This window comes from Maylandia zebra, linkage group LG17, assembly GCF_041146795.1.
Source record: "Maylandia zebra isolate NMK-2024a linkage group LG17, Mzebra_GT3a, whole genome shotgun sequence".
NCBI classification, from domain to species: domain Eukaryota; kingdom Metazoa; phylum Chordata; class Actinopteri; order Cichliformes; family Cichlidae; genus Maylandia; species Maylandia zebra.
In genome coordinates this window covers 22578919-22599396 of record NC_135183.1, presented here as the reverse complement: position 1 = coordinate 22599396, position 20478 = coordinate 22578919, and the positions used below count along the sequence as shown (strand labels likewise).

The following is a 20478-nucleotide window of genomic DNA, read 5'->3' as shown; positions in this document are numbered from 1 at the left end:
GAGTGCCCAAAAGCACAAGGTGTGCAATAGTCAGAGACATGGCCAAGGTAAGAAAGGCTGAAAGACGACCACCACTGAACAAGACACACAAGCTGAAACGTCAAGACTGGGCCAAGAAATATCTCAAGACTGGTTTTTCTAAGGTTTTATGGACTGATGAAATGAGAGTGAGTCTTGATGGGCCACATGGATGGGCCCGTGGCTGGATTGGTAAAGGGCAGAGAGCTCCAGTCCGACTCAGACGCCAGCAAGGTGGAGGTGGAGTACTGGTTTGGGCTGGTATCATCAAAGATGAGCTTGTGGGGCCTTTTTGGGTTGAGGATGGAGTCGAGCTCAACTCCCAGTCCTACTGCCAGTTTCTGGAAGACACCTTCTTCAAGCAGTGGTGCAGGAAGAAGTCTGCATCCTTCAAGAAAAACATGATTTTCATGCAGGACAATGCTCCATCACACGCGTCCAAGTACTCCACAGCGTGGCTGGCAAGAAAGGGTATAAAAGAAGAAAAACTAATGACATGGCCACCTTGTTCACCTGATCTGAACCCCATTGAGAACCTGTGGTCCATCATCAAATGTGAGATTTACAAGGAGGGAAAACAGTACACCTCTCTGAACAGTGTCTGGGAGGCTGTGGTTGCTGCTGCACGCAATGTTGATGGTGAACAGATCAAAACACTGACAGAATCCATGGATGGCAGGCTTTTGAGTGTCCTTGCAAAGACAGGTGGCTATATTGGTCGCTGATTTGTTTTTGTTTTGTTTTTGAATGTCAGAAATGTATATTTGTGAATGTGGAGATGTTATATTGGTTTCACTGGTAAAAATAAATAATTGAAATGGGTATTTATTTGTTTTTTGTTACGTTGCCTAATAATTATGCACAGTAATAGTCACCTGCACACACAGATATCCCCCTAAAATAGCTCAAACTAAAAACAAACTAAAAACTACTTCCAAAAACATTCAGCTTTGATATTAATGAGTTTTTTGGGTTCATTGAGAACATGGTTGTTGTTCAATAATAAAATTATTCCTCAAAAATACAACTTGTCTAATAATTCTGCACTCCCTGTATTAGTGTGTGGTCAACCACAAATCTTCATACTGTCATCCATACATGAGGTCTTTATACAAACGATGAACGATAATGAAAGAAACCGTTTAACTGATATGAAATGATTGAATTATATGAAATATTATGGCTTTGTTTGCCAGAGTGTTTTTCTGTAAACTACTTTGAACTGCTGGCAGTCAGTGAAGTCACTGAAAGGCAAGATTCTATGTTGTGTTGCCGTAGTTTCCAGAGTTTACTTATAAAGCTCACTTACAGAATTCAGTTAGAAAAGTCAAGCATTTGAAAGGTGCACATTTGAAGGAATATTAACTCAATCTTAACTCATTACGGTTTACATTTTCGATTTTAAAAGTTCTCCAAAATTACAATGAAAAAGGAAACAAGAAAAATGACCACTCCAGCTGATAAGAAAGATTCAGGAGATCAAGGTAAGTAAAATAATAAAATAAAATCCTGGTAAAATCCAAATCCTAGAAATGTTGACACCGTGTGAATCATTTTTAGAGTATTTGAATCATATGTTTGATTGAAAATAGCTTTAATACAAGATGTCTAATCAAAGAAAGGTTACCGGTCTTTTGGTAAAATAATGTAATAAGTTTATTCTTGGACTCAACAGTAAAAACAGACCAACAAGTGTCATCAAGATCTAAGACTTAGTGAACCTAGTATCAATTCGCACTGGTCAGTTTTTTTTTTATCCCAAGAATAAACTTGTGATCATTTAAGCAAAAGCAATTTCAAATTCTTTGCCATCAAACTGCTTCCAGTCCTGATGTCGGGGACTCTTTTTCACCACTGTGTTGTTGTCGTTTATAGATTGTAAGAGCAGGACTGCTAAAAGAAAGGCCAGTCCTGAAAAGAAGACCCCAATAAAAAGGAGGAGGGTCGCTGAGCAGGCTGGTCCTTCCACCAGCTCAGATGTGGTCAAAGGTGTGAAGCGCAAGGTTGTGCAAGATGAAGAGGGCACAACAAAGAAAGCAAAGAAGGCTAAACTTCTCGACCATATGAGCGGTGACGAGGAGCAAGCATCCTTCTCGTTGGACTCTGGTAAAGGTAGGCTAATTAGTTGAATAAGGGGGTAGATTAAGTGTGGTTGCTAGGTTTAAGATATTGGTGTTTAGTGTTTGTGTCTATCATCCAGTGAGCTGATGTGCTTTTGGTGTTTTCCACATCTCCAGACTTGAACAACAAACAGGAGTGCGCAAAAAATGGCAAAAGAAAGGCCGCGGGAGACAACAGAGAGCCACTCAAGAAAAAAAAAAGGAATGTGGACCAGGGCAAAAAATCAGTGGCAGACCAAAAACGTAAGTAGCAAGCAGCTTGGGTTTTATATTCAGGGGAAGGGCAGAAGGAACATTTAGGCTACAGAGGAGAGTAATTTGTGTCACAGCTGTAATAAAACCAGATTTGCTGTTTTGTCTGTTCAGGTGAATTCCAAGCCAGATATGTGGAGGAGCACCAGCTCGGAGAAGGAGGCTGCGGAGCAGTGTTTTCTGGCTACCGGATAGAAGATCGTTTTCCAGTAAGTGTTCAGATGATGGTAGTAAGACAGGCAGTGACGCAGATAATGGATAATATCCTAAACTGAGACGTCTGCTGTGTTTCCACCTTTCATTATGTCATACTGAGGAAATGCTCACCAATGCTCTGTGTCTTCTAGGTTGCCATCAAACACATTCCCAAAAATAAAGTCTACTGCAAAGTGGCGGTAAGCGTCCAACACTTGAATTAGTTTCACATTACTGGATTGAATGCGGCGTTCCTCATCATCCACTTTGTTGTAATATTTCAGGATGAAAATGGGAAGATGCTCTCGGTGGAAGTGGCCATTATGCTTAAACTTGCAGGTGAAGCAGAAGGGTCAGTGGGAATATCAGCACCTGTGTCCTTGCTGGAGTGGTTCGACCTTGGCAAAGAGCTGATCCTGGTGCTGGAGAGACCTGTCCCCGCTGTGGACCTGCAAAAATACAAAGCAGAAAATGGAAGAACTTTAACAGAGGACACGGCCAAGGTAAGTTGACTGGAAGAGCCTTAGACTGTACAGCATTCAATCAAGGCAGAAAAGCATTAACTCATTATTGTGTTTTTCATCTTTTCCAGGTCATTCTGAAGCAACTAGTTGATGCTGTAAAGGAACTTGAGGAGAAACACATCTTTCATCGGGACATCAAGGGACAAAACATTCTGATTGAGACCGGCTCAGATGTGCCTCGAGTTCGCATCATTGACTTTGGACTGAGCTGCTTTGTTAAACAGCGATCTCTGTATCGCATCTTCTATGGTAACATATTCTGCTCTTGCTTTTCACAGATGTAACAATTTGTGTCTTTTGTTTTAGAAGAAATTGTAATTGTGTCTGTTTGTTAGGCACTCCTCTTCACATCCCTCCCGAGTGGTACATTAGGAGCTGCTACAGGTGTGGACCCACCACGGTGTGGCAAATGGGAGTGGTGTTGTATGAAGCGCTTCATGCACGATACTTTAGTACCGCGAGGTTCCTCACAAAGCAACTGAGCATCAAAAAGCGTCTGTCCACAGGTAAGAAAACTTCACACTTCCAGATTCACTGATGCCTTGGATCACTAGAACTATCATCTTCATCTTTTTGATCTTTTCTTTCTTTCAAGAATGCCGGAATTTCTTGGACGCATGTTTAGCTTTAGCCCCGGAGAAGCGCCCAACACTGGAGGAGCTCCAGCTTCACCCCTGGCTAAGATAACACACACAAACACACAATTCACACCTTATCATGTAAGTGTGATACATTGTAGTAACTTCCTTTCTTTTTTCTGTTGGACAGGAATAGATAGAGTGGGTCAATCTTAAAAAGAAAAGAAATAAAAATTTAGCTTTTTTGGAGTTCCTGTAACCCCCCCAGCCATCCCAGGAAAGGGGATCTCTCTTTGAATGGGCTTTCCCGAGGTTTCTTCCCATCGATCTGGCCCCCTGGGGAGTTTTTCCTCGTCTTCATAGAGAGCTTGGGCTGGGTCAGGAGCTCCATCAAAACTGTCTTTATTTGATGACTTCAATGTCATCAAATAAAGATGTGTTTTACTTAAAGTAAAATTTGATCAAAATAAAACTTGTTTAATTCATCTTTGCTGAGGATTCTCCTTCATTACTATTTTGTTTTGTTTTGTTGTTTTGTTTTTACCCATGGTGCATTTTGACAAATAAGAAAACTGAATCAGGTTAAAGTGTGCACAAAGACAGTCACACTGCAAATGATCTGAAGACTTGCATCTGTTGCTCTAACCCCCAACTAGTTTAGACAGATTTCCTGGTTCTACCAGAGGTTTTTTCCTTCAAGAAGGGAGTTTTTCCTTCCCACTGTTGCTGAGTGTTTGCTCATAGTGGGTTGTAAAAGCATAAAAGTTAATAAGAGGCATTCATAGCAGAGTTATCACAGAGGGAACTATATAGCTTAAATGTACACAGTAAAATTTGCAGTGTCAAACTAACACTTAAAGAGTTAAATTTAACACTGTTTCCGAGTCTATTTGGTGCCATTCAGAATTGGTGTTAAATCAACTCTTTCTATAGTGTTAAAATTTTAGAGTAAATTTAACTCTAAATAGAGTAAAAATTTAACACTGAGTAACACCGCATAGTGTTAAATCAACTTAACACTACTAGTAGTGTCATGTTACTCTATACTGTGTTATTCATACACTAATCTCTAGTGAAAAATTAGCTCTCATAGAGTAAAATTTGTAATTAATTTTACACCAAGTAATGTTACTAAAACTCTTCCTGTAGTGTTACCTTTACACTCAATTCACTGTTTTGCAGCATGAAAACCTGGTTTTTAATAATGCTTTTACATATAAAACAAGTGAGCAAAAACCACAACTAGATAATACATTTAACAGCTTTATTTTTATGTCAGGCTCAAAATATAAAAACATCTCATGTAGTGTATAAAACACTTTAAAACAATGAATTTAGTTCGGCATAAAACGGCAATATACAGGGAGGAATCTGAAATGCCATATTTGATTTGAAGAAGCAACACATTTATGTTCAACACCTTCAGCACCATATTGGGATGCAGTCTGACCCTAAATGCATGATGATGGTCATCAAAACACAGGGTTTCCATCAGTTTTCCGCAGAGCAACACAATGTCATCTTTCACAACAATACTTTTGATCTTACAAAAAAGCAGAATCTCAGACACTACATCTGTACAGATGATAAAGTCAGGGCGGTACTCTGTACTGTGTGTTATTATCCACTTAGCTGAAAACAAACTGGTAGACAACACAGCTCCAAGCAAATTCTGGACCTTCTTCCAGCTCTCCAAGTGTCACCATCTTTCCTGGTCCTAAAGCTAATCTTTCCAGACTAAAGGACTCCCAATGCTTTATTTTATTACTATTATATTTATTTTTACTTGTGGTGTACTGTAAAGGTACGCTCTGTAAGGCTGCATCTTTAGCCTGAGTATGAATCTCAAAAAACACTTCCTCCATTGAGGAGACAAAACTACTCACAGTAGATTGGCTTAATCCAGCTGCCCTGAGCTGTGCAACAGCAGAGGCACACCTATCCAAAGTGCTCTTATTTGACCTTTTCAGATGTTGTGGGTGTTTCTTCTACATTAGTTGACATCACCTCCCCTGTAGTGCTAACTTCTTTAACTGCCACATCAGTTGCATTTCGTTGCCCTGTACCTGTGCATGTGCAATGACAATAAAGTTGAATTCTATTCTAATTCTATTCTATTCTATCAGGCTGTAAATTAACATCAGTGTCAGCCTGCTGGTCAAAATAGTTAAGGTGTTTGGTATTTAAATATTTTCTAAAACCTGTGGTCTGGATGAACATGTACATGTTGTGAAGCATAGTGTTGTAAGATGTGCCAAACACAAAATGTGCTTTAAACAGTTCATCAACAGTACCAAGTGAAGAGGTAGACTTGCATGGCATGGCATTCTTGTCAAGAATAATGAAGAACCGGTGGATGTCATTCTTTTTCACCCCAACAGCCAGGAGGTAGGGTTGAGTGCTGGTAGTGATGGAATCAAGGTGCTCTTGGATATTGGTTCCAGTCTGAAAAGACAAATACAGACAGGCAATAAGAATCAAGTGTTTCTTAAACTGGTAATTCATAACATAAAAATAGAAAAGAAACACAAACCTTCTTGAAGACCACAAGACGCCTTTCTGCTTGAGAAGCTGACACCTTTCCTGGTCTCTTCCGACCCTGACCAGATGGTGGAATCAGATGTAATAGCAATAGAATTACTGAGAGGTCACTGTCCCAGCCTGCAAAAATTATTTGTTTTTAATAAAGTTGAGTCATCATCAACAACATATTTCAATGCATTGATAAAATGTTTGAGTAGACCCAAAAGACAAAAAGGATAACTGTTCTGTGACAAACATTATATATGCTATGAATGTGCTAATCAAAGAAACAACAGCTCACCAATTAACTTCAGTGACATCCTCAGGTGAGTCAGCTGCCAGCAAGAGTTCTTCCAGGTCACTGGTAGAAGGAAGCTTTCTGCCTTGTTGGATAATCTTTCTTTTGAATGTTGTTGGCCACCTCTCCAGCAACCTGCCTGATACATCCTCACCAAACATCAGTACAAAATCCTGTTCGATCTGTAACAGGGATAGAGAATTATATCTGCTATCTACAAAATATTAAAGTGTGTTTACATTGTCAAAGTAATGACAAATATTCACCAAGCCTTTGATATCTTTGAAACGTGGAAAAACAGACAGTATGTTGCTTGACAGCAGGGCCCTGTTTCAGAAAGCCGGTTTAGTGCAAACTCTGAGTAAGTATACCCTGAGTTAACGAAAACTCTGGGTTTTCGGTTTCACAAAGCGAGTTCAGCTGAAGCCTGAGTGAGTCACTATGACGACACACTCCGTGAAGCTAACCTGCCCCCTAGCAGGTTTACTACAACTAACCCTGACTGTCCCCGCCTCTTTGTCGGAAACCTGACAGTAGGAAGTGTCAGACATGGCGTGTCCCTTCCTTGAAGAGCCAGTAGATCTTGAAGCCCAAATTCTCCGCAGAGCTCTCCGCCGGGAGAGAGTGATCAGAGCGCGTATGGACATTTTATCATTACCTGATGATTTCCTGTGCGAACGTTACCGTTTCTCAGCACAATCAATAAGTTATTTGGATAACATCCTCAGGCCATATATTGCGCATGTGACACATCGCGGACATTCTCTCAGTTCTGTACATATTATTTGTATTGCACTTCGGTTTTTTGCAAACGGGAGCTTTCTGTATAATATTGGTGATGCTGAGCACGTTCCCAAGGCTACCGTCTGTTGGGCAGTCAGGAATGTTACAGTTGCACTGAAACGTCTCCTGTACTCGTCTGTGGTGTTCCCCGGTCATAGACCCACAAGATTTATCAAAGAGGGATGCCACAAAATTGCAGGTAGCAGGATGAACAAAACTTAATACATGATGTGGTGATACTTGAACTACTACTTAAATTTTACATTTATTTTCACGGTTCCCAGGCGTGATTGGCTGTATAGATGGCACTCACATTCCAATCATTGCTCCTTCAGTAAATGAAGGAGACTATGTGAACAGGAAGTCTTTCCACAGCATTAATGTACAGGTACATAGTTCCCTGTAGCATGTCAAACTAACAAATTATTTCATTATAGTAATGGATGCTAATTTGTGTTCTCTGCACTGTGAAGATCATATGTGATGCTGCCAACATTATCACAAATGTAGAAGCCAAGTGGCCAGGCTCTGTGAGTGGTGGTGGTGGAGGACCCCCACCTGTTTTTCGGGCCTCCGCTTTTTTTCTAGTGGCCATAATGGGTCACATTTGAGCATACAGAGTAAGCAAATATGTACTTATAATGTGCTCAGATAATTTCAATAAGTGCTTACAGAGGGGAAATTAATGTAGCCTCTAACTGCAATTGATTTACATCGGACAAACAGACCAAGCACTATGGCTCATAATACAATTACACCTTACCTGTTTGGACTATATTTTTATATTTCATTTTTACTTGCTGCCAGGAACGTTGGGGGCCTGTTGGGTTGCACCTGCGCTCAAATCACATCACAAAATAAAAGGTATAAAATACAAAATAAAATATAATAAAATAACGTGTTAAATGGGTGGAAATCCCTAGATCAATGTTTAAATTAACACTCACGCATTGACTCTGTCGGCTATGTTTTGCCATGCATGCTCCCTTTCTTTTGCAGCTGAGGCTGTGTTACTTTTTTTCTGCAAAATTTGCATGTTATCAGCATATGCTGCCATCAGAATTTCGGCCTCAAGCGCTGTAAAATACATTGACCGCGCCTTCTTTCCCTCCTTCTCCATGGTAATTCGCTTAATCTGTGCTCCACTAATCAGGGCTTTATGTATCCTCGTGCGCGCGCTTAACTTGGGGTTAAAGCAACTCCGCGTTGATTGAACTACTTGTTATCAGCCTTTCTGAAACCGAATATTCCGAGTTGGACAGTTCGGGGTTACTCAACCCTGAGTATCGTTTTTCACTCTGAGTTTTCTAAACCGGCTTCCTGAAATAGGGCCCAGGAGGCCAAGGACCATGTTGTGTCGATAAACAAATGTCAACTTCATCTTCTTCTTGACTGTGTCTTCATCAGCTGAATGTTTCATCAGAGAGATTGTATCCTTGCACTCATCCTCACTCAGTAACTTCTCTGTAACAAACTGCAACTCTCGTCTGACAGTTGGTCCACCACACTGGTCTTCACTCGATGATCCATCTCCTGGTGCTAGACAATATGAAATACATCTTTATCAAAACTAATAACAACATTTAATAACCATTATTAATAAAGAACCACAATGTGGAACTGTATTATGTATTTCCACTGAATTATAAATGTTACCTCCAGATGATAATCGCCTCCCTTTAGCAGTGCATCTCTGTATGGCTTTAATCCTCCAGGCCAAGTACCCGGTGCTACCCTCGCCATCATAATAATGTTCCTTGGAGAGTGACATGTACAGACACTGATAAATAAATAAACAAAATAAGTTATGTAACAATGAAGAGTTGATAAGAACATACATTTTAGCAGGATTTAAAATGTTTAAACGTGATTTTGGTTGTATCAGTTATTACTATGGGCTACTTACATAGCCATTTTTGGAGTACAGGCCACTGAGGTAAGAGAAAAAGGTTACAATTCCTCTGGCATACATTTCTTTTACCTGTCGTGGTGGTGATGTACTGCAAGATCAAAAGGAAAAGAACTAGTCAGCTTCCCTGGAATTCATAGAGATTTAAAATAATTTGAAAATGATAGTAAAATCACAGGGCCAGAAATAAATTACCCATTTTTTTCTGTCAAGTCTGTCAAGTATGTTGACCAGTATGTTTTTCTTCTGGTTTCATCCACCAGGGACTTGGTCCGATTGTATTCATTTATTATACGTTCTCCACCAGGTTTGCTGGTGAGAATCGATTCCACCAACTGGAAAACACAATAAAAAAAAAACATTCTACATGTTGATATAACCACTGCAGTTCAGAGCACTTAAACTACAAACAAAAATGACACTGTTAGAAGAATGTGGAAATCTGCTAACTCTTACTTGCTTAACTTCTGCATCCAGCTTCTGATGTTTCCTCAAAGGGCTGTCTGAAAGGATGACCATATCCTGTGAATCTGATGAATGTGGCGATGATAACTGGGACTGCTCAGGAGACACTTCTGCAGCAGCTGTTTCCAGACCTCAAAAACAGGAGCAAAACAAATGAGTTTACATGGTCCCTCTATAGACACATTTTATAAACTCATTTTAATAAACAATGTAATAATGATATTAAAAAATGACATCCAGTGAAACACACATCACTCAAACAAACCTTTTTCATATTTTATGGTTAATACCCCAGTTGAGGGATCTGTTACTATATCCTCAAATATATCATCATCCAACTCAGTCCCTGAACTATCAAAAACTTTCACTCCTTTTGTTACAGCTGGCACACCAAACTTTGCAAATGCTGGAAACAAGCACACAAGTTTGAGTAAACAAAAAGATTACATGACATTAGGGCTGCTCGATTATGGCAAAAATGATAATCATGATTATTTTCACTGAAATTGAGCTCTCGATTATTTGACGATATTTATTTAACCCTTACGACCTACTATAGAACCAAGTCCGCCAGAGCTTATGTTATTTTTTTACATGTTGTAGTGCCATTTGTGGGAGCATTTCAAGTTGCTATACAACTGTTATAGCCCATATTTTAATAATATGTATGCATTAAGTCCATAGTAACTACATTAATTGCAAAAAAGTGCAATAAACTACAAAAAAATTGAAAATCGTTTTTGTTTTTTGTTTTACATACATTTCTACTTGGAGAAATTTAAGAGGTTTATCCCTCAAAACTTTAAATACAAAAAAGTTGCAAAAAATAGTTTACAACAACAGGAAATTTATTTTGAGTGTCTTCATAGTTTTATTTTGGAGATACACCAATTTTTATATACTGCAGGAAAAACGAAAAAACAATCCTATGATGCAAATTCGCAAAGAAAACAGCAGGTGCATCAAAATAAACTATTTCCAGCAGTGCAATTCGAGTTCTAAGCAGAAACTATTCAGAAAAGTCAAACGTGACTTATAAAAACACCAGTATAAGCTTTTAAGGCCTATAAGTAAAAAACTACATTTTCCACGAAAATGACGTCACTTCCGGTTTTGGGCAGGAAATGGCGGACATGCTATAATTCATGCTGACGTCTGTTTCACTGTGGGAAGTGTTACGAACAGCTGATCGCATCGGCAAAGCGTGTTTCTGGAATATTATGTTTTTGTTCCTGCAAGCGCTTTTTATGCAGTTTTTGCAAAGCTATATGTGGAAGGAAAACGTGACCGAGGACAAGCTGATGGCATAAGATGTAAGTACAACTCCTCTGGTTTCATATGCAAAAAAATTTATTGCACTAGCTTACACGGTTCAGGTTCTACAGGGATTTAAAAATAGTTACACAAAACGGAGCGTGCAGCTCTGACGCTTTAAAGGGTTAACAATAACAACGTATTGAATAATGACTTTAAAAAATAATATAAAATGGTGTGCAACACCACTGAAGTTTTTTTTTACCTCTCTTTTCAACCAACGGCAGTCACTGTCGTCTCCAAATAACTTCTGCTTAGCTTTTTCAAAAGTGACTCAAACAAATAAAAACTAAATTATTAAGCGCCAGTAACATGCTTGATAAGTGGTAGATTAGGAGTTACACTCACATTATACAGTTTTTCCACTAAATATACATTTGTAGCTAAGATGATTCCAAAACGTAGATCATTTTCAATTAATCATAAAATGCAGTTTGAAGAGACTAAATAACAAAAAGAACTTAAAGCACATTGAACACCTTTTTTATACCATGTTGGTTTCTTACCGGCAATCAAAATTCCTTAAGGCTTGGCTCAGATACTCCAGCAAATTTCTGCACACCTCCCAGTTTTGCTTTAAGCAGCATGCTTCCTGTAGACAGTAATTTCTTATAGTCAGTGCTCTTCATTGAACTACTGTAAACAGAAAATGTGAATATTAAACCAGTCCCATAAATACCGGTAAAGCCTTGCATTGTTATTTCTTACACTGTATGTATTCAAAATAGTCAACAGGGTCGCAAGAAGCGTGTGGAAAAACCAAGGCGCAAAATAACTGCCCATGAACTGAGAAAAGTCAAGCGTGCAGCTGCCAAGATGCCACTTGCCACCAGTTTGGCCATATTTCAGAGCTGCAACATCACTGGAGTGCCCAAAAGCACAAGGTGTGCAATACTCAGAGACATGGCCAAGGTAAGAAAGGCTGAAAGACGACCACCACTGAACAAGACACACAAGCTGAAACGTCAAGACTGGGCCAAGAAATATCTCAAGACTGGTTTTTCTAAGGTTTTATGGACTGATGAAATGAGAGTGAGTCTTGATGGGCCACATGGATGGGCCCGTGGCTGGATTGGTAAAGGGCAGAGAGCTCCAGTCCGACTCAGACGCCAGCAAGGTGGAGGTGGAGTACTGGTTTGGGCTGATATCATCAAAGATGAGCTTGTGGGGCCTTTTCGGGTTGAGGATGGAGTCAAGCTCAACTCCCAGTCCTACTGCCAGTTTCTGGAAGACACCTTCTTCAAGCAGTGGTACAGGAAGAAGTCTGCATCCTTCAAGAAAAACATGATTTTCATGCAGGACAATGCTCCATCACACGCGTCCAAGTACTCCACAGCGTGGCTGGCAAGAAAGGGTATAAAAGAAGAAAAACTAATGACATGGCCACCTTGTTCACCTGATCTGAACCCCATTGAGAACCTGTGGTCCATCATCAAATGTGAGATTTACAAGGAGGGAAAACAGTACACCTCTCTGAACAGTGTCTGGGAGGCTGTGGTTGCTGCTGCACGCAATGTTGATGGTGAACAGATCAAAACACTGACAGAATCCATGGATGGCAGGCTTTTGAGTGTCCTTGCAAAGAAAGGTGGCTATATTGGTCGCTGATTTGTTTTTGTTTTGTTTTTGAATGTCAGAAATGTATATTTGTGAATGTGGAGATGTTATATTGGTTTCACTGGTAAAAATAAATAATTGAAATGGGTATTTATTTGTTTTTTGTTACGTTGCCTAATAATTATGCACAGTAATAGTCACCTGCACACACAGTTATCCCCCTAAAATAGCTCAAACTAAAAACAAACTAAAAACTACTTCCAAAAACATTCAGCTTTGATATTAATGAGTTTTTTGGGTTCATTGAGAACATGGTTGTTGTTCAATAATAAAATTATTCCTCAAAAATACAACTTGCCTAATAATTCTGCACTCCCTGTATTAGTGTGTGGTCAACCACAAATCTTCATACTGTCATCCATACATGAGGTCTTTATACAAACGATGAACGATAATGAAAGAAACTGTTTAACTGATATGAAATGATTGAATTATATGAAATATTATGGCTTTGTCTGCCAGAGTGTTTTTCTGTAAACTACTTTGAACTGCTGGCAGTCAGTGAAGTCACTGAAAGGCAAGATTCTATGTTGTGTTGCCGTAGTTTCCAGAGTTTACTTATAAAGCTCACTTACAGAATTCAGTTAGAAAAGTCAAGCATTTGAAAGGTGCACATTTGAAGGAATATTAACTCAATCTTAACTCATTACGGTTTACATTTTCGATTTTAAAAGTTCTCCAAAATTACAATGAAAAAGGAAACAAGAAAAATGACCACTCCAGCTGATAAGAAAGATTCAGGAGATCAAGGTAAGTAAAATAATAAAATAAAATCCTGGTAAAATCCAAATCCTAGAAATGTTGACACCGCGTGAATCATTTTTAGAGTATTTGAATCATATGTTTGATTGAAAATAGCTTTAATACAAGATGTCTAATCAAAGAAAGGTTACCGGTCTTTTGGTAAAATAATGTAATAAGTTTATTCTTGGACTCAACAGTAAAAACAGACCAACAAGTGTCATCAAGATCTAAGACTTAGTGAACCTAGTATCAATTCGCACTGGTCAGTTTTTTTTTTATCCCAAGAATAAACTTGTGATCATTTAAGCAAAAGCAATTTCAAATTCTTTGCCATCAAACTGCTTCCAGTCCTGATGTCGGGGACTCTTTTTCACCACTGTGTTGTTGTCGTTTATAGATTGTAAGAGCAGGACTGCTAAAAGAAAGGCCAGTCCTGAAAAGAAGACCCCAATGAAAAGGAGGAGGGTCGCTGAGCAGGCTGGTCCTTCCACCAGCTCAGATGTGGTCAAAGGTGTGAAGCGCAAGGTTGTGCAAGATGAAGAGGGCACAACAAAGAAAGCAAAGAAGGCTAAACTTCTCGACCATATGAGCGGTGACGAGGAGCAAGCATCCTTCTCGTTGGACTCTGGTAAAGGTAGGCTAATTAGTTGAATAAGGGGGTAGATTAAGTGTGGTTGCTAGGTTTAAGATATTGGTGTTTAGTGTTTGTGTCTATCATCCAGTGAGCTGATGTGCTTTTGGTGTTTTCCACATCTCCAGACTTGAACAACAAACAGGAGTGCGCAAAAAATGGCAAAAGAAAGGCCGCGGGAGACAACAGAGAGCCACTCAAGAAAAAAAAAAGGAATGTGGACCAGGGCAAAAAATCAGTGGCAGACCAAAAACGTAAGTAGCAAGCAGCTTGGGTTTTATATTCAGGGGAAGGGCAGAAGGAACATTTAGGCTACAGAGGAGAGTAATTTGTGTCACAGCTGTAATAAAACCAGATTTGCTGTTTTGTCTGTTCAGGTGAATTCCAAGCCAGATATGTGGAGGAGCACCAGCTCGGAGAAGGAGGCTGCGGAGCAGTGTTTGCTGGCTACCGGATAGAAGATCGTTTTCCAGTAAGTGTTCAGATGATGGTAGTAACACAGGCAGTGACGCAGATAATGGATAATATCGTAAACTGAGACATCTGCTGTGTTTCCACCTTTCATTATGTCATACTGAGGAAATGCTCACCAATGCTCTGTGTCTTCTAGGTTGCCATCAAACACATTCCCAAAAATAAAGTCTACTGCAAAGTGGCGGTAAGCGTCCAACACTTGAATTAGTTTCACATTACTGGATTGAATGCGGCGTTCCTCATCATCCACTTTGTTGTAATATTTCAGGATGAAAATGGGAAGATGCTCTCGGTGGAAGTGGCCATTATGCTTAAACTTGCAGGTGAAGCAGAAGGGTCAGTGGGAATATCAGCACCTGTGTCCTTGCTGGAGTGGTTCGACCTTGGCAAAGAGCTGATCCTGGTGCTGGAGAGACCTGTCCCCGCTGTGGACCTGCAAAAATACAAAGCAGAAAATGGAAGAACTTTAACAGAGGACACGGCCAAGGTAAGTTGACTGGAAGAGCCTTAGACTGTACAGCATTCAATCAAGGCAGAAAAGCATTAACTCATTATTGTGTTTTTCATCTTTTCCAGGTCATTCTGAAGCAACTAGTTGATGCTGTAAAGGAACTTGAGGAGAAACACATCTTTCATCGGGACATCAAGGGAGAAAACATTCTGATTGAGACCGGCTCAGATGTGCCTCGAGTTCGCATCATTGACTTTGGACTGAGCTGCTTTGTTAAACAGCGATCTCTGTATCGCATCTTCTATGGTAACATATTCTGCTCTTGCTTTTCACAGATGTAACAATTTGTGTCTTTTGTTTTAGAAGAAATTGTAATTGTGTCTGTTTGTTAGGCACTCCTCTTCACATCCCTCCCGAGTGGTACATTAGGAGCTGCTACAGGTGTGGACCCACCACGGTGTGGCAAATGGGAGTGGTGTTGTATGAAGCGCTTCATGCACGATACTTTAGTACCGCGAGGTTCCTCACAAAGCAACTGAGCATCAAAAAGCGTCTGTCCACAGGTAAGAAAACTTCACACTTCCAGATTCACTGATGCCTTGGATCACTAGAACTATCATCTTCATCTTTTTGATCTTTTCTTTCTTTCAAGAATGCCGGAATTTCTTGGACGCATGTTTAGCTTTAGCCCCGGAGAAGCGCCCAACACTGGAGGAGCTCCAGCTTCACCCCTGGCTAAGATAACACACACAAACACACAATTCACACCTTATCATGTAAGTGTGATACATTGTAGTAACTTCCTTTCTTTTTTCTGTTGGACAGGAATAGATAGAGTGGGTCAATCTTAAAAAGAAAAGAAATAAAAATTTAGCTTTTTTGGAGTTCCTGTAACCCCCCCAGCCATCCCAGGAAAGGGGATCTCTCTTTGAATGGGCTTTCCCGAGGTTTCTTCCCATCGATCTGGCCCCCTGGGGAGTTTTTCCTCGTCTTCATAGAGAGCTTGGGCTGGGTCAGGAGCTCCATCAAAACTGTCTTTATTTGATGACTTCAATGTCATCAAATAAAGATGTGTTTTACTTAAAGTAAAATTTGATCAAAATAAAACTTGTTTAATTCATCTTTGCTGAGGATTCTCCTTCATTACTATTTTGTTTTGTTTTGTTGTTTTGTTTTGTTTTTACCCATGGTGCATTTTGACAAATAAGAAAACTGAATCAGGTTAAAGTGTGCACAAAGACAGTCACACTGCAAATGATCTGAAGACTTGCATCTGTTGCTCTAACCCCCAACTAGTTTAGACAGATTTCCTGGTTCTACCAGAGGTTTTTTCCTTCAAGAAGGGAGTTTTTCCTTCCCACTGTTGCTGAGTGTTTGCTCATAGTGGGTTGTAAAAGCATAAAAGTTAATAAGAGGCATTCATAGCAGAGTTATCACAGAGGGAACTATATAGCTTAAATGTACACAGTAAAATTTGCAGTGTCAAACTAACACTTAAAGAGTTAAATTTAACACTGTTTCCGAGTCTATTTGGTGCCATTCAGAATTGGTGTTAAATCAACTCTTTCTATAGTGTTAAAATTTTAGAGTAAATTTAACTCTAAATAGAGTAAAAATTTAACACTGAGTAACACCGCATAGTGTTAAATCAACTTAACACTACTAGTAGTGTCATGTTACTCTATACTGTGTTATTCATACACTAATCTCTAGTGAAAAATTAGCTCTCATAGAGTAAAATTTGTAATTAATTTTACACCAAGTAATGTTACTAAAACTCTTCCTGTAGTCTTACCTTTACACTCAATTCACTGTTTTGCAGCATGAAAACCTGGTTTTTAATAATGCTTTTACATATAAAACAAGTGAGCAAAAACCACAACTAGATAATACATTTAACAGCTTTATTTTTATGTCAGGCTCAAAATATAAAAACATCTCATGTAGTGTATAAAACACTTTAAAACAATGAATTTAGTTCGGCATAAAACGGCAATATACAGGGAGGAATCTGAAATGCCATATTTGATTTGAAGAAGCAACACAGCTCATTTATGTTCAACACCTTCAGCACCATATTGGGATGCAGTCTGACCCTAAATGCATGATGATGGTCATCAAAACACAGGGTTTCCATCAGTTTTCCGCAGAGCAACACAATGTCATCTTTCACAACAATACTTTTGATCTTACAAAAAAGCAGAATCTCAGACACTACATCTGTACAGATGATAAAGTCAGGGCGGTACTCTGTACTGTGTGTTATTATCCACTTAGCTGAAAACAAACTGGTAGACAACACAGCTCCAAGCAAATTCTGGACCTTCTTCCAGCTCTCCAAGTGTCACCATCTTTCCTGGTCCTAAAGCTAATCTTTCCAGACTAAAGGACTCCCAATGCTTTATTTTATTACTATTATATTTATTTTTACTTGTGGTGTACTGTAAAGGTACGCTCTGTAAGGCTGCATCTTTAGCCTGAGTATGAATCTCAAAAAACACTTCCTCCATTGAGGAGACAAAACTACTCACAGTAGATTGGCTTAATCCAGCTGCTCTGAGCTGTGCAACAGCAGAGGCACACCTATCCAAAGTGCTCTTATTTGACCTTTTCAGATGTTGTGGGTGTTTCTTCTACATTAGTTGACATCACCTCCCCTGTAGTGCTAACTTCTTTAACTGCCACATCAGGCTGTAGATTAACATCAGTGTCAGCCTGCTGGTCAAAATAGTTAAGGTGTTTGGTATTTAAATATTTTCTAAAACCTGTGGTCTGGATGAACATGTACATGTTGTGAAGCATAGTGTTGTAAGATGTGCCAAACACAAAATGTGCTTTAAACAGTTCATCAACAGTACCAAGTGAAGAGGTAGACTTGCATGGCATGGCATTCTTGTCAAGAATAATGAAGAACCGGTGGATGTCATTCTTTTTCACCCCAACAGCCAGGAGGTAGGGTTGAGTGCTGGTAGTGATGGAATCAAGGTGCTCTTGGATATTTGTTCCAGTCTGAAAAGACAAATACAGACAGGCAATAAGAATCAAGTGTTTCTTAAACTGGTAATTCATAACATAAAAATAGAAAAGAAACACAAACCTTCTTGAAGACCACAAGACGCCTTTCTGCTTGAGAAGCTGACACCTTTCCTGGTCTCTTCCGACCCTGACCAGATGGTGGAATCAGATGTAATAGCAATAGAATTGCTGAGAGGTCACTGTCCCAGCCTGCAAAAATTATTTGTTTTTAATAAAGTTGAGTCATCATCAACAACATATTTCAATGCATTGATAAAATGTTTGAGTAGACCCAAAAGACAAAAAGGATAACTGTTCTGTGACAAACATTATATATGCTATGAATGTGCTAATCAAAGAAACAACAGCTCACCAATGTCAGCATTAACTTCAGTGGCATCCTCAGGTGAGTCAGCTGCCAGCAAGAGTTCTTCCAGGTCACTGGTAGAAGGAAGCTTTCTGCCTTGTTGGATAATCTTTCTTTTGAATGTTGTTGGCCACCTCTCCAGCAACCTGCCTGATACATCCTCACCAAACATCAGTACAAAATCCTGTTCGATCTGTAACAGGGATAGAGAATTATATCTGCTATCTACAAAATATTAAAGTGTGTTTACATTGTCAAAGTAATGACAAATATTCACCAAGCCTTTGATATCTTTGAAACGTGGAAAAACAGACAGTATGTTGCTTGACAGCAGGAGGCCAAGGACCATGTTGTGTCGATAAACAAATGTCAACTTCATCTTCTTCTTGACTGTGTCTTCATCAGCTGAATGTTTCATCAGAGAGATTGTATCCTTGCACTCATCCTCACTCAGTAACTTCTCTGTAACAAACTGCAACTCTCGTCTGACAGTTGGTCCACCACACTGGTCTTCACTCGATGATCCATCTCCTGGTGCTAGACAATATGAAATACAGCTTTATCAAAACTAATAACAACATTTAATAACCATTATTAATAAAGAACCACAATGTGGAACTGTATTATGTATTTCCACTGAATTATAAATGTTACCTCCAGATGATAATCGCCTCCCTTTAGCAGTGCATCTCTGTATGGCTTTAATCCTCCAGGCCAAGTACCCGGTGCTACCCTCGCCATCATAATAATGTTCCTTGGAGAGTGACATGTACAGACACTGATAAATGAATAAACAAAATAAGTTATGTAACAATGAAGAGTTGATAAGGACATACATTTTAGCAGGATTTAAAATGTTTAAACGTGATTTTGGTTGTATCAGTTATTACTATGGGCTACTTACATAGCCATTTTTGGAGTACAGGCCACTGAGGTAAGAGAAAAAGGTTACAATTCCTCTGGCATACATTTCTTTTACCTGTCGTGGTGGTGATGTACTGCAAGATCAAAAGGAAAAGAACTAGTCAGCTTCCCTGGAATTCATAGAGATTTAAAATAATTTGAAAATGATAGTAAAATCACAGGGCCAGAAATAGATTACCCATTTTTTTCTGTCAAGTATGTTGACCAGTATGTTTTTCTTCTGGTTTCATCCACCAGGGACTTGGTCCGATTGTATTCATTTATTATACGTTCTCCACCAGGTTTGCTGGTGAAAATCGATTCCACCAACTGGAAAACACAATAAAAAAAAACATTCTACATGTTGATATAACCACTGCAGTTCAGAGCACTTAAACTACAAACAAAAATGACACTGTTAGAAGAATGTGGAAATCTGCTAACTCTTACTTGCTTAACTTCTGCATCCAGCTTCTGATGTTTCCTCAAAGGGCTGTCTGAAAGGATGACAATATCCTGTGAATCTGATGAATGTGGCGATGATAACTGGGACTGCTCAGGAGACACTTCTGCAGCAGCTGTTTCCAGACCTCAAAAGCAGGAGCAAAACAAATGAGTTTACATGGTCCCTCTATAGCAGGGGTCACCAACACGGTGCCCGCGGGCACCAGGTCGCCCGCAAGGACCACATGAGTCGCCCGCGGGCCTGTTCTAAAAATAGCTCACCATAACAACTTACCAGTGAGCTGCATCTATTTTCACGAGACCGGTGAAAAACTCTCAAAAAGCAACCGAAGCCTCATTTAGAGCTATACATTTCATGATTAAGAAAAAGAAGGCATTTTTAGACGGGGAGGTTTTCAAAGAAGCAATGATGATAATTGCAAAAACTGTGCTCGTAAAGACGAGAAATATGGAAACGATGTAATCTCCACTCTCTCTGATGTCCAGCTGGGGGCAACTACAATTGTTAGAAGAGTGTCGGCTATGTCCGGGAACTTGGCCAATCAGTTGGATCAGGATCTGGCAAAGTGCAGTTGGTTTAGCATCCAGTGTGACGAGTCCGTCGACAGCAGCAGTACAGCACAGCTGATGGTCTTTATCCGGATGGTATTTGATGGTTTCTCCACAAAAGAAGAACTTCTGACACTACTGCCGCTAAAGACAACAACGAAGGGAGTTGACATCTATAACGCGGTGAAGGAGTTTTTCGCGAAGAAAAAGGTACCGTTGGAAAAGCTGGTATCAGTGACTACCGACGGGGCTCCTGCTATGATCGGCCGACATACGGGATTCA

General features: G+C 39.6%; 4 protein-coding genes and 1 long non-coding RNA gene across 6 annotated transcripts; 2 read left to right on the top strand and 3 right to left on the bottom strand.

Moving 5' to 3' along the window:
* Nucleotides 1-1195: 1195 nt before the first annotated feature.
* On the top strand, nt 1196-4485 carry LOC112436330 (serine/threonine-protein kinase pim-1-like). The gene is made up of 9 exons (XM_024805810.2): nt 1196-1502; nt 1894-2130; nt 2256-2381; nt 2505-2599; nt 2738-2785; nt 2870-3088; nt 3178-3358; nt 3445-3615; nt 3705-4485. The coding sequence occupies exons 1-9, from the start codon at nt 1442-1444 to the stop codon at nt 3794-3796; spliced, it is 1230 nt and encodes a 409-aa protein (XP_024661578.2). The 5' UTR covers nt 1196-1441; the 3' UTR covers nt 3797-4485.
* Nucleotides 4486-5104: 619 nt separating this feature from the next.
* LOC143413199 (uncharacterized) lies at nt 5105-6831 on the bottom strand. The gene is made up of 4 exons (XR_013093817.1): nt 6775-6831; nt 6512-6690; nt 6221-6348; nt 5105-6132 (listed from the first exon to the last, which is right to left on the bottom strand). It is a non-coding gene; the product is annotated as an uncharacterized LOC143413199 (long non-coding RNA).
* Nucleotides 6832-8179: 1348 nt separating this feature from the next.
* On the bottom strand, nt 8180-9824 carry LOC143413235 (uncharacterized). 2 transcript variants are annotated; one of them, XM_076875999.1, is made up of 5 exons: nt 9657-9824; nt 9396-9535; nt 9198-9291; nt 8948-9071; nt 8180-8830 (listed from the first exon to the last, which is right to left on the bottom strand). In XM_076875999.1, exons 1-5 carry the CDS (start codon nt 9717-9719, stop codon nt 8565-8567), a joined length of 687 nt encoding a protein of 228 aa, XP_076732114.1. In that variant the 5' UTR covers nt 9720-9824; the 3' UTR covers nt 8180-8564. The 2 variants fall into 2 exon arrangements, 1 of the variants encoding a protein (XP_076732114.1); XR_013093860.1 differs by lacking the exons at nt 9198-9291; nt 9396-9535; nt 9657-9824 and adding an exon at nt 9130-9151 and having other exon boundaries at nt 8948-9047.
* Nucleotides 9825-13206: 3382 nt separating this feature from the next.
* Nucleotides 13207-16334, top strand: LOC112436316 (serine/threonine-protein kinase pim-1-like). Its single transcript, XM_024805791.2, has 9 exons — nt 13207-13346; nt 13738-13974; nt 14100-14225; nt 14349-14443; nt 14582-14629; nt 14714-14932; nt 15022-15202; nt 15289-15459; nt 15549-16334. Exons 1-9 carry the CDS (start codon nt 13286-13288, stop codon nt 15638-15640), a joined length of 1230 nt encoding a protein of 409 aa, XP_024661559.2. The 5' UTR covers nt 13207-13285; the 3' UTR covers nt 15641-16334.
* Nucleotides 16335-17494: 1160 nt separating this feature from the next.
* On the bottom strand, nt 17495-19934 carry LOC143413305 (uncharacterized). The gene is made up of 8 exons (XM_076876105.1): nt 19632-19934; nt 19381-19511; nt 19183-19276; nt 18933-19056; nt 18556-18815; nt 18285-18471; nt 17994-18121; nt 17495-17905 (listed from the first exon to the last, which is right to left on the bottom strand). Exons 3-8 carry the CDS (start codon nt 19246-19248, stop codon nt 17495-17497), a joined length of 1176 nt encoding a protein of 391 aa, XP_076732220.1. The 5' UTR covers nt 19249-19276; nt 19381-19511; nt 19632-19934.
* Nucleotides 19935-20478: the final 544 nt, after the last annotated feature.

What these genes read in the sequence shown, in the direction of transcription:
- LOC143413305 (XM_076876105.1), bottom strand. Translation starts at nt 19,248, where the DNA reads ATGTATGCCAGAGGAATTGTAACCTTTTTCTCTTACCTCAGTGGCCTG. An exon ending in TGAAGTTAATGCTGACATTG is followed by an intron (nt 18,122 to 18,284) that starts GTGAGCTGTTGT and finishes TAATTTTTGCAG; the next exon opens with GCTGGGACAGTGACCTCTCA. An exon ending in GTCTTGTGGTCTTCAAGAAG is followed by an intron (nt 17,906 to 17,993) that starts GTTTGTGTTTCT and finishes TTGTCTTTTCAG; the next exon opens with ACTGGAACAAATATCCAAGA.
- LOC112436316 (XM_024805791.2), top strand. Translation starts at nt 13,286, where the DNA reads ATGAAAAAGGAAACAAGAAAAATGACCACTCCAGCTGATAAGAAAGAT. An exon ending in GAAAGATTCAGGAGATCAAG is followed by an intron (nt 13,347 to 13,737) that starts GTAAGTAAAATA and finishes TGTCGTTTATAG; the next exon opens with ATTGTAAGAGCAGGACTGCT. An exon ending in TCTGTATCGCATCTTCTATG is followed by an intron (nt 15,203 to 15,288) that starts GTAACATATTCT and finishes TCTGTTTGTTAG; the next exon opens with GCACTCCTCTTCACATCCCT.
- LOC112436330 (XM_024805810.2), top strand. Translation starts at nt 1,442, where the DNA reads ATGAAAAAGGAAACAAGAAAAATGACCACTCCAGCTGATAAGAAAGAT. An exon ending in CTCGTTGGACTCTGGTAAAG is followed by an intron (nt 2,131 to 2,255) that starts GTAGGCTAATTA and finishes CCACATCTCCAG; the next exon opens with ACTTGAACAACAAACAGGAG. An exon ending in GGATAGAAGATCGTTTTCCA is followed by an intron (nt 2,600 to 2,737) that starts GTAAGTGTTCAG and finishes TGTGTCTTCTAG; the next exon opens with GTTGCCATCAAACACATTCC.
- LOC143413235 (XM_076875999.1), bottom strand. Translation starts at nt 9,719, where the DNA reads ATGGTCATCCTTTCAGACAGCCCTTTGAGGAAACATCAGAAGCTGGAT. An exon ending in TGGATGCAGAAGTTAAGCAA is followed by an intron (nt 9,536 to 9,656) that starts GTAAGAGTTAGC and finishes TGTGTTTTCCAG; the next exon opens with TTGGTGGAATCGATTCTCAC. An exon ending in TGTACTCCAAAAATGGCTAT is followed by an intron (nt 9,072 to 9,197) that starts GTAAGTAGCCCA and finishes TTTATTTATCAG; the next exon opens with TGTCTGTACATGTCACTCTC.